The sequence below is a fragment of the Erinaceus europaeus genome, chromosome X (assembly GCF_950295315.1).
Source record: "Erinaceus europaeus chromosome X, mEriEur2.1, whole genome shotgun sequence".
In the NCBI taxonomy this organism is placed as follows: domain Eukaryota; kingdom Metazoa; phylum Chordata; class Mammalia; order Eulipotyphla; family Erinaceidae; genus Erinaceus; species Erinaceus europaeus.
Genome location: NC_080185.1, coordinates 63324118 through 63336636, shown reverse-complemented (window position 1 = coordinate 63336636; position 12519 = coordinate 63324118). Strand labels below are relative to the sequence as shown.

The window sequence follows — 12519 nt, the reverse complement described above, 5'->3', positions numbered from 1 at the left end:
GAAAGCCAGAGGGGTGTCCTTAAAATGCAAATATGTTCCTGTCATCCCTTGTTTAAATTATGTTTCCCTACTGTTTATAATCTGATCCAATGTAGTCATATCCTCATTTTTTAGCTTCATCTGCTCTTTTTTTTCCTTTCTACCTTTCTGTCTAATGCTATTTCTCTCATGATTCACTTCAAGCATATTTCCTCTAGAGACAGCACCTGACACAACCAGGTAGAACTCACTTTGTAAACCCCATTCACTCCACCTAGTAATTATTTCTTTTATCACTACAAATGACACTTTATGGCTTGATGTTTCCTATGTCTGGTCTCTTTGTATGTGAACACTTACAGGAAAACATCATGTAATTTTCTTTTTTTAATTTATTTTTATTTTATTTATTCCCTTTTGTTGCCCTTGTTATTTTATTGTTGTAACTACTATGTAACAATAATAGGACCTTGAAAAATTCATGTTATGTGAAATAAGTCAGAAACAGAAGGATGAACATGGGATGATCTCACTCTCAGACAGAAGTTGAAAAACAAGATCAGAAACGAAAACACAAGTAGAACCTGAAATGTAATTGGCATATCGCACCAAAGTAAAAGACTCTGGGGTGGGTGGGTGGAGAGAATACAGGTCCATGAAGAATGATAAATGACATAGTGGGGGTTGTATTGTTAAATGGGAAACTGGGGAATGTTATGCATGAACAAACTATTATATTTACTGTTGAATGTAAAACATTAATTCCCCAATAAAGAAATAAATTTTAAAATTAATAATAATAACTTTGTTGTTGTTGATGTTGTCGTTGTTGGCTAGGACAGAGAGAAATGGAGAGAGGAGGAGAAGACAGAGGGGGAGAGAAAGATAGACACCTGCAGACCTGCTTCACCACCTGTGAAGCTACTCCCCTGCAGGTGGGGAGCCGGGGGCTTGAACCAGGATCCTTATGCCAGTTCTTGCGCTTTGCGCCATGTGTGCTTAACCCACTGTACTACCGCCTGACTCCCCATCATGTCATTTTCATATCCTTTCCTACTAAACTCTAGCCATAGTGAACTTACCATACTCTGGACATGCTGTCACTTTTTATGTTATCTGCCTTTGCACAGGTGAGTCTCTCTCTCTTCAGAGAACCCCTTTCTCCCCTTCTATGTATTGGTAAACATTTGCTTGACTTTCAAGGTTCATCTAAAATGCACTTGCTCTGAAATATTTGCACACTCTCAGGTAGGTTAAAAATTAATAATTAAATGCAATCTTTCTGGGGATACGGTGGCCTGAGAAAGAAAGAATATGGGCAGACCAGGAAACTGAGTGTTTTCATGGTTAATTCAGGTGCCTCTGGGCAAATGTTAGATTCATAAGTTTTCTTTAGGTCTTGATTCTAAATCTCTCCTCATTCTCTTCCAGGTATTTATGCTTAACGGTCAGTGCACAGCCCATCACCGCCCTCCATGAGCCTTGGTTCTAATGCAACCTATGGTCATGCAGGGATGCCCTTACACCCTCCCACGATGTCATGAGTGGCGGGCAACTGATCGCTTCCATCACAGCAGCAGCCTCCGAAGCTCCTGCCCTCAACCTCAGGTAAGAATGATCACAAAAGAAAAACTGGTGGGGGGCAGTGCGCTCCTGGGATCTGGGTGTGTTCTTGTGAGTATCCTTGCTTTCTAAGGCTTGGGAACACTATCCGGATACGGGAAACCTCTTAAATAGCATGAGACCTCCCTTTGGCCCATCCTTTGTCCTTAATGAGGTCTTTTGTAGGGGACATGGCACAAGGAAGAACACTGGGCTGGGTGAACCCAAGGGTCCACAATAGCAGTGGTAAGATCATTCCATGTTAACCACCTAAAGGAGGTCCCAGAGGATTGTGATTTTTCAGGTCATGGTCAATGATACTTCTCCTCTGCCTTGACTTTTGAGTGATACATTTCATATTCTGCATATAGCTTTCTTCTTCAGTCTCAAGCACCTGGGATTACTTATAGTCCCTGATTCAGCCCCACAAAGGATCCCCTGAACTTCATACTGCCTCTTTTTCTCTCTTCCTCTAGGAGTGGAGGGGTAGTGGTACATACATTGGTAAGTGGGCACAAGATGTATAAGAACCTGGGAGTCAGGCGGTAGCACAGTGGGTTAAGCGCAGGTGGTGTAAAGCGCAAGGACTGGCATAAGGATCCCGGTTCAAGCCCCGGCTCCCCACCTGCAGGGGAGTCACTTCACAGGCAGTGAAGCAGGTCTACAGGTGTCTATCTTTCTCTCCCCTCTGTCTTCCCCTCCTCTCCATTTCTCTCTGTCTTATCCAACAACAACGATCGCAATAATAACTACGACAATAAAACAAAGACAACAAAAAGGAATAATTTTTTTTTTAAAAAAAGATGTATAAGAAGTTGTAATCCTAAGAAAGAAGTCCACAGTTCTGATTACAGGGAAGTCCCACAGATAAGGAAGAAACATAAGCTCATTTACTTTGCCCAAAATGCTTTGGGGTTCAGAGGCTATGGGGATGAGCAAGAACTATGCCTCCTAATATCTCACAGATGGGTTGCAGTGCTGGGAGTGTCAGTGTGTGATGAGGAGGGGATGAGAAGGATGGTAGGGACGAATAATGTTGATGGTACTGGGGAGCACATTTTGGAAATGTCAAGAATCAAAGAGGTATATGATTTAGGTGCTTCTGGGATATTTTTCCTATGTCTAATCAGAGAAAAATTACTGCTTTGAATACAGTCTTAAGGCCAGGGTCAACTTAAAATCCCATAGTATACCCAACACCTTTGCCAGAATGGGATTTTCATGGAGTCAAGGATTTAAGAAGGCAGGGCTCTTCTAAAAGGTTCTTTTTGCCTATTACCAACCCCCTCGGAGATTCACAACCTAGATCAGGGAATCTTAAGTCATGACTAAGAATGATAGTGTCTAACCTTCTATTTTGTCAATGTTCACTTTCTTCTCTGTCCTCCCTGTGACTCTGACTTGTCTGAAAGTTTTCAGAGATGAGGAGGGAACCCTGTAGGGAGTGGAGATGACCACAAAAGCCAGATGCAGGCCACTGACTGGCCAGGTGGTAGTGCCTCCATTAAGTACACACATTACAGAAGGTCATTGATAGGGAAAGAAAATTATGAGTGCTCAATATTTGCCTACTGTTGGCTTGAGTCTGCTGGAGGGAGGGCAGGGCTTGTGAGTATAAGGACAATGAAGAGAGTGAGAAGAAGGAGATGAAGCACAGTAAGGGGTCATATGGTGTCTTAGGAAAGAAAGTAAGAGGGTAGCAAGAAGAAATGAAAGGTTGACATGAGTGGAGCCCAGGTCATCATGGGCTCTTTTCACAAAACCAGAACAACTTGGTTGTGACAGGGGTCACACACCAGACTGACTATGGAGCACTGACAGTGCAGGGGACTCAGTGAGCCTGGCTGGAGTCCAATTATCGAAGCTCAAGTGAAGCCATAGCCTGCAGGCCTCTCTGCTCCTGTGCTTGACCTTCCAACCCCCATCCACCCGGGCTGCTTCTACCCCAGATTCCCCTCAGTGAGTCAGGCAGCTGCTCCAACTATTCCTGTAGGTGGGTCTCAGTATGAAAACAATGTGGAACTGTGGAAAACCCAGAAGACTCTGTGGGAGATAAATGAAGATGGGAACAGAACTCTTTATGGAAGAAGGAGAAAAAAAAAGCAATATTTTCTCTCAGTCTGAGGGGAATGGTGGTGGTGGTGAGGAGGTGTCCAGCTTGGAAATGTTAACCTTTCCCTAGACAAGTCTGTTGGAGAGAGAGATCAATGGCTGCTTCCAGAAGTGACCCTATCCTTCAAACCAATGGTCCAAGTCAGCATAGGCTGAGCACAGATGTCTCCTTGGTTCTAAATCCCTTCACAGAGCTACTGAGTTTCACTCCACCCTCTCCTTTCCTTACAGTGCTCCGGAGAGGGGTAGGGGGTGGGGGAGAGGAGTGTACATAGACTACCCAGGTCCCTCTGATCTGGAAGGGCAGTCAGAGTTTGGGATGCATATGGCTCTCCCTCCACTCCTCTCTGCCTCCTAAAGTTGGGACGGGGTGACCACTCATTTTTCACAGTGGACTTGGATGAGTCATATGTTTCCCACCTTCCCATTCTGCTCCTGCCATCTCATGGCTGTGTCATCAACTGTGCCCCACATAGTCCTCACTACCTCTGAGGACTGCAAGGCTTATTGTCAAGTTCATCTTGCTGCCAGACTCTGGGGAAATTGCTTACCAGGGGGTCTGGTCCTTTCGTGTGTGTGTGTGTGTGTGTGTGTGTGTGTGTGTGAGAGAGAGAGAGAGAGAGAGAGAGAGAGAGAGAGAGAGAGACTTAGTCTAGAGTGAGTCCTTTTCTCTCCTCCGTAGAGAGAGGGAAAATCAGTCAATAACAACTGCCCTCTGCATGCCCCTCCTCAGTACCATGGAATGTCCAGTCCCACTCCTGCTGCCTGTCCTTGCAAGCCAAGGAGGGCCTCCTGGCCCCGGTATGGCGGGCCCAGTTGGGAGCAAGCCGAAATTCCCCAGGAACAAAGCTCTGATTCAAGGGCTGAGCCCTGACATGGCCACCCCCTCCAGATTCCTGGGGGGTCAGTAAACAAACAGGGTGACAGCTCCCCCGCCTCTTGGTCTGGCACAGCCCTGCCCTTCTTGGGGGTGGGGTGGGGGTCTGCTCAAAGCTTTTCAGAACTCTGCCTGTGGCTTAGCAGGCACTGAGTGCGGATTTATGCTGAGAGATGACCATGGAGCTGCCCGATCCCTCCATGGAGTCCCCAGACGGCACAGGTAAGGTTGGCTCTTCAGGACATGACAGGAAGTGACTTGAGTTCAGAGCTTTTCTCCAGAGTCTTGGATGTTCCCTCACTGCCTCTGGCAGTGTGGCTGCCAGCTGTGGTTTTATCTGGATGACTGGTTTCCTGAGATCCCTGAATTTTCTTAAATTCCCTGTTTGGGGTGGGAGTATGGTTTGTAAGGAGGTAAACACCAGAAAAAGCTCAGTCACTAGCTGGAATGTGTTCCTTTTACAGAAGGCAGGGAAGTGACAGGTGGGTTTCCCCAGGCTGGAATGAAATTATACCCACTGAGTTTTCTTCCTCCACCCCTTACTGTTCCTGCTTATACCATCCTGGCACAGCATACAAGGCAACTACCTTCTTAAGGGCTAGTTGGCACAGTCATTGCTTTCACCTTAGCCCATGACACCCCAAATGGACAAATAGAAAATGGACTCTTGAACTGAAGAGTTCAAGGTGAGACTTGGGCAGATTCTGTAACTGGTACTCTTATTTAGCAACTCTGATTGGAGTCCTTTGGACATCAGGATTAAAACTACAACTTTAGCTCTTTCTCCACCTGTGGAAGGTGTGCAATGCCACTTAGGATTATTTTCAGGTTTCCTAACTGTGGCGGGGGAAATGAGGGTGGGTAAAATGGAGAGGACTGAGTAAACCATGTAACCCCAAAGTACAAGGCTACAGCTGACCTTGAATGCTATGGTTGTGAGTGATTAGGCAGCTCTAAAATGCTTCTTCTCCTTCCTTCTCTTTCTCCTTCTTCTTCTCCTTCTTTTTTACCAGAGAATTGCTCAGATCCGGCTGATGGTGGTATGAGGGATTGAACCTGGTACTTTGGAGCCTCAGGCATGAGAGTCTCTTTGCATAACCATTATGCTATCTACTCCCATCCTCTGAAATATTTCTTTCGTAGCACACCTACTACCACAGTCTCATCTAGGAAGTAGTCCTGGAACCATGTATGATAATTAGAGCAATAATAATGATCATTATAAAGTGACTGGCCTTTGCCATGAGAAGATGTTCCAATGAATAGTCTTTTTCTCTCCATTCTCAGACACACCCTGGGTCAAGGCCTTATCCCCATTGTTCACCAGTCTCATCCTTAGCTTTGTGCAGACCAAGGTGTATTCATGCCATGGATTACAGGATGTCTGTTTCTGTCCAGGTTAGAGATCCTGTCAGTGCCCCCACGCCTCCTGAGGATGGTGCCGGGGTTCCCTGCCTAAGCCCAAAGTTGTTCAAAGGGTCTGTTGATGCCGCTGGACCCTTGGATATACCAGCCATGAATCTATGTTGGAATGAAATCAAAAAGAAATCTCACAATCTTCGGTAAGGCCTGGGTTCTCAAAAAGGGGTTTTAGGGCTCCCTTTGCTACTAACACTTGCCATTCTCCTCTCAGCCTCTCCAGCTAGTTCTTCTCCCTCTCCTTCTCTCTGGCAGAGCCTTAGGTCACAAGTCAGGAGACTTGGATTCAAACTTTTTAAGTAGTTGTGGCACTTTGGGTAAGTGATTTGACTTTAGTGAATTTTAGCTTCCAGTTGTTTAGACTATCTTTGAGATTTTAATTGATTTTTTTTATTTTTTAAATGTCAGACAGTGAGTTTCAAGCAAGACAGAAAGGAGAGAGATAGATAGATAGATAGAGAATACCGTAGTACCATCATATCAGTACATGCTGTACCAGAAATCAAACAGGGAATCTCAAGCATGAAAGTCAAATTTCTCTAGCAACTGCATTATCTTCCCAGCTGATGTGCTATTTTTAAAGATTTATTTACTAAAGATAGATAGGTAGATAGATAGATAGAGAGAGAGAGAGAGAGAGAGAGAGAGAGAATCCCTATCATGTGTGATACTGGAAAATAAAGTCATGTTTCAAAGTACAGTACTTTATCTATTGTGCCATCTCCCAGTCCACATGCTGTGCTATTTTTTTTTCAGGGAAAAAGGCAAGTGGAGCAATATTGCCTATCCTAACTATTTCATGGAGTTATCATAAGGATGCAAATAGATATGAAAAAGGTTTCTGAACTTCAAAAACACTGATGTGAAATGAAGAATAGGATTTATTACTCTGTTCTCTCATAAGTGTCCTCCGTCTTAGTGGACCTCATCTGCTTGCTTCCATACCACTTCATGCTCTCTACTCCCATTCACTGGCTATCAGCCCACATATTCCTCCCCAGACTAAAGCAAATTAGTAAGAGGATGAGGGCAATTTTCCTCCATTTTATTTGGGAGGAAGAGTTAATGGTTCATAGTACAGTTGTTGATGCATAGGCACAGTTTTTCTCATCCCCCTGTAGTAGGTGTCTGCAGGACACTCTCACTCCCAGCTTAGGTCCTTTTCTAATCATCATATACCAAAGACCATCTTCATCCCCTCCCAACTCCTCCCTCCACAGAGTCTTTTGCTTTAGTGAAATACCTCCCCCCCCCCAGTCCATGTGTCTCTTTGTTTTTCTTTTCTTTTTAAAAAATATCTCTTTGCTTTTCTTTTTTGTCCTTGTTTCCCAAGTAAGTGAAATCATCTGGTATTTGTTATTCTCTTTTTGGTTTATCTCACTTAGCATAATGAAGGAAATTCTTATATCATCTGTCCCTTTTCTCATTACTTCTCTGTCTGACTACCCCCTCAACACACACACACACACACACACACACACACACACACACACACACACACACACACACATATTCCCTCTCTACTCCCTGTCATCAAACCCCAAACTGCTGACTTCTGATGGAAGTGCTGGGTAGTGGAGAAGAAAGTTGAAAAGAACACAGGTTCTAGAGTGAATTAATCCTGAATTCAAATCAGAATTTCATAGCTTATCAATGACTTAGCTGTGTGTCCTTTGCAAACTACTGAACCTCTCTGGAAAAGAACTGTGCCTAGCTCATAAGATTTCTCAGAGAATTGGTAGAAGCAATATTTAGGTAAAGGGCTTGGACTAAGTGGGAGGGAGGCAATGAATATTTGCTTTTTTTCAGGTAAGTGGAATGGGCTCCCTGGCTGCCCATAGCCTAGGCTGACCTCCGGTTTCCTACCACTTGGCCCACAGCTCATGGTTCATTTGCAGGGGGGAAGCCAACAGAAATGGTTGTACAGCACACATTTTTTTCTCCCCCCATAGGAGATCATCTTTTGAGATCCTTGAGCTGCTTATAGCTCTGTGCATCCTCACACAAGTGAGGGGCCATACTCAAAACATACCAACTAACCTTTTCCACTGATTCTATCCTATCCTGCTCAGGGAGTAGACTCTGAGAAGTCTCTGTGTATGGACAATGTGGCATGACTTGAGTTCCTCTAGGCAAGAGAGCAGCAAGATAGCAATCACCCTTTCTCAGCTCAAGGTTGGTCACACAACTGAATTAACTGATGTCTGCATCAGAAAACATTGTGGGTAGGCAAGAGTGAGGGTTCTTGACCTCTCCTTCAACCAAGGCAGCTCCTGTTTACTCGGTCATATGCATTAAAGTTTTGCACAAGTTGGTTTGGAAAAACTTTTGCCTCTGAAAAAAAAAAAAGAAAATTACTGGTCTTCAGGGCTGGGTGGTGGCGCACCTTGGTTGAGCACATATGTTACAATGTGCAGGACCCAGGTTCAAGCCCCTGGTCCCCACCTGCAGTGGGAAAGCTTTGCAAGTGGGCTGCAGGTATCTCTCTGTCTCTCTCCATCTCTATCACCCCTTCCCTCTCGATTTCTGGCTGTTTCTATCTCATAAATAAATAATCATAATAATAATCAATGTTAAAAAATTATTGGTCTTATTTTATTATTATTATTTTTTTATTTATAAAGGGAGACATTAACAAAACCATAGGAGAAGAGGGGTACAACTCTACACAATTCCCACCACCAGATCTCTGTATCCCATCCCCTCCCCTGATAGCTTTCCTGTTCTTTATCCCTCTGGGAGTATGGACCCAAGGTCATTGTGGGATGCAGAAGGTAGAAGGTCTGGCTTCTGTAATTGCTTCCCAGCTGAACAGGGGCATTGACTGGGTGATCCATACTCCCAGCCTGCCTGACTGGTTTCACTTATTTTATGCAGTGCTCGCCTTGAAGCTTTTTCAGACCACAGTGGAAAGCTTCAGCTCCCACTCCAAGAGATTATAGACTGGCTCAGCCAAAAGGATGAGGAACTGTCCGCTCAGCTGCCCCTACAAGGTGATGTGGCCCTGGTGCAGCAGGAAAAGGAGACGCATGCGGTAGGTTAACAGTATGAAGGCTGCAGTACGTAGCCAGAGAGGTTGTCTTCTGAAGTAATCTGACAGATAAACACACTGGTTCTTCTTAAACACATGTGGTTCTACTTGTCTATGGGCAGCACTACACACAGTATATCAGATCTTCCCTCTTTAACCTTCCCATCAAATAATGGCCTCCCTTCAAACTTTGCCCTGATTTATATGCAGATATAGACAAATCAATATGATATGAAGTCCCAGCAACAACAATCATTTAAAAAAAAAGTCAGAAAGAACTATACCAAATGTTCATAATGGCTAACCCTACATGATAAAATTTGAGTTAAGTTTTATTTTCTGAAGTTTCTATGGTATACATTACCTTTATAATCAGAAAAATTACAAGACTTTTTTTTAAAAAATAAAGAAAATGAATACAAACTGCACTAGAAGAAATGATAATCTCATGACCCACCAGAAGTCTCAGTACTACAACAGCAATCATTATAATATAAATGCGTGAAATTAATGTGTTGTATACCTCTGATCTATACCATGTGACATGCCACTTATGACTCAATAAAATACAGACACAGAATGCAATAATGTACAGAAAGAAAAATAGCCTACAAAGGTATGCAAAGACAGTATCATAAGTGAACAAAAGGTCAGATATGAGGGTATGCACTTTTAGATTCTAGATTCCATTTATATAAAATTCAAATACAGGCAGCATTAATCAGTGGTGTTGCAAATTAGGATAGTGTTTACTTGGAGGGGGGAGGTAGGAAGAAGGATGAGATTGGAAGGAATGGTGAGGGTATCTTTTGAGATATTCTGTTTCTTTTTCTTTTCTTTCCTTTTTTCTTTTTTTTTCCCTCCAGGGTTATCGCTAGGGCTTGGTGCCAGCACTACGAATCCACTGCTCCTTGAGGCCACTTTTCCCATTTTGTTGTCCGTGTTGTGGTTGTTATTATTATTGTTGCCATAGCTGTTGTTGGATAGGACAGAGAGAAATCGAGAGAGGAGGGGAAGACAGAGAGGAGGAGAGAAAGATAGACACCTGCAGACTTGCTTCACCACTTGCGAAGTGACCCCCCCCCTGCAGGTGGGGAGCTGTGAGCTCCAACAAAGATCCTTAAGCAGGGCCTTGTCTTTTGCACCATGTGCGCTTAACCTGCTGAGCTACCGCTCAGCTCCCCTCCTCTGTTTCTTTTTAAAATATTTTTATTTATTATTAGATAGATAAATTGAGAGGGGAGGGGGAGGTAGACAGGGAGAGAGACAGAGAGACACCTGCAGCCCTGCTTCACCACTCATGAAGTTTTCCCCCTGCAGGTGGGAACCAAGGCTTTGAACCCATGTCCTTGCATGCTGTAATGTGTGCACTTAACCTGCTGCTCCTCCACTTGCCCTCTCTTCCATTTCTTGATCTCATAACTGTGTATAGAGATGGAATCACTTTATAAGACTTCATCAAACTGTGTATTTTTTATTTGTTCACTCTGTATATCACAACAACAGCAAATTGAAATTTTAATACAAGTCCTACAGGTAGTGGCTTTGATTTCTCTCAACTTCTTGTGGAGGACTTTCTGGTTGTTCCAGAAAACCAAGTTGGCCATCCCCAAATCCCTGCATTTCTCTCTACCCTGTAGCATACACTGATAAAAATATCACGACAGAGCTAATCTTTACTTATAGGAAAGGCTGCACCTCTTTTTTTTTTTTTTTTTTTTTTTTTGGTCTGGGCAGCTCAAAGATACATGAGAATACCAAAGGATCAAAATAAACTGTTGGTGGGAGGAGGGATCAAGAAGGGGAAGTTGTTAATTGCAGGGTGGACTTCAGAGAGACTGACTTTCCTTCCCTGTTGACCATGTTGCTGAACCTACAGGCTTTTATGGAAGATGTCAAGTCTCGGGGCCCCTATATCTACTCTGTGCTGGAGTCAGCTCAAACCTTCCTGTCCCAGCATCCATTTGAGGAATTAGAAGAGCCTCATTCTGAAAGCAAAGGTAGGTGATCTTCCTCTCTCCCCACTGCTTCTTTATTTATGATATGCTAACCCCCTCTCTTCCCTCACCAAACTCATTTTCTCAGCTGTTAGCTAGGAGGATAATTTTCCCCTAGGAGTCCAAAGTCAGGGAGGAATAAGATTCAAACTGTAAGAAATAGCAAAGAGAACCATAACCAAGAGCAAGAGAAACCATTGTGTGCCTCCCCCAAAAAAACAAACAAAAGAAAAAACATTGACTCTCTAGAGCATCATGTGTGGCTCTCTAATAAGACATGGAAAAGTAAAAACAAAAGACTCAAAATGCTTTGAAATGATTCAATGAATAAAAGTAATTGCATGTCTTTAAAAAATACTGCTTTACTCCAACATAAGAAAGACTTCTGGTGATGGTTAAATAAAGGAACAAAACAGGCCCACTTTTATTTGTTTTTTTCTTGATTTATATTTTTGCTTTGGCATATGACTTCATTACAGAGAGCAAAATTTTCCTATCTACTTCTGCTTTTAATCTGTTGTAGTAATATTCAAGAAGCCCCTATACTACATTTATTATATACATTAATTAAACTAATTAAATAACTGTACTGATTGAGTAACTGGTATATGTGAGACACTCTTCACTATGATAGATGTGGTGGTAAAACAATAAATTCCCTCAAGGAGATGATCATCTAGTAGATAGATAAACAATAGGCAGGTAGTAAAATATATTTTAATGAGAAAGATAGAGAGATCAGAGCACTACTCAATTCTGGCTTATGGTGGTGCTGGGGACAGAACCTAGGACCTCAGAGCCTCAGGCATTAAAGTCTTTTGCATAATCATTATGCTATTTCATCAGTTCATTTTTTTAAATGTAAAAGGTTAGATGATATCTGAGAAGAAAATTAGTTGTGTCCCTTTGATACACACCCTGATCACTTCTTATCCCTTTGTTTGGTAGGAAGGGCAACTAACTCTAGGTCTAGATCCAAATAAAGCTGCAAGGTGAAATGCAAGGTAATTAGATCTGAATGATATCCCAGCATGCCCTCTTCTCCTGAAAGAGTCCTCAGAGCTTCAAGATTGGCCATGAATAACCCAGATAGACCCTTTGGTAATTGAGCCCTTTATCAATGACTCTCTTTTGTTTTGTTTGCTAATCAAACAATTTGTCAGTGACTCTCTTTTTACCTGGTGCCCCTCTGTCAGAGAACTAGTACTCAAATTACTGCCCAGTGAGCCTGAAGACAGGCTCAAATAAAAGAGTGGTATAATTATAATTAGCCTAGGGCTTTGAGGCTCTGAGTCTAATTTAGAGGGGCAGGTTGAGAGAAGAAAAACCTTACAATTTAGAAACTTAGGTGGGAAATCTAGGTGAGTTATATTTTTCCCTCCTTTGATGGCCCTTCTTTCATTCAACGGCTTCTTTACTCTGAGTGAAGGAGTAGCTTACCTGGGAGAACCCTGGAGTTGCATGCCAAAGGCTCCTGGTTTGATCTCTTGTGCTATATGTAC

General features: G+C 43.0%; 1 protein-coding gene across 9 annotated transcripts in view; it reads left to right on the top strand.

The window, feature by feature from the left end:
* DRP2 (dystrophin related protein 2) overlaps positions 1–12519 on the top strand; it is a 93436-nt gene that overhangs the window by 42380 nt on the left and 38537 nt on the right. For 6 of the 9 annotated variants that reach the window (XR_009547626.1, XM_060183456.1, XM_060183459.1 and 3 more), the window contains 4 exons: positions 1411–1587; positions 5969–6132; positions 8867–9023; positions 10900–11020. Coding sequence is in view for 8 of the 9 variants with exons in the window: in XM_060183456.1 (XP_060039439.1) it covers positions 1471–1587; positions 5969–6132; positions 8867–9023; positions 10900–11020 (559 nt within the window). In the remaining variant the exon portion in view is untranslated. Of the gene's footprint in view, positions 1–1410; positions 1588–4341; positions 4793–5141; positions 5257–5968; positions 6133–8866; positions 9024–10899; positions 11021–12519 lie in introns of those variants that run through there. The other 3 variants (XM_016194708.2, XM_060183461.1, XM_060183460.1) reach the window with 3 other exon arrangements.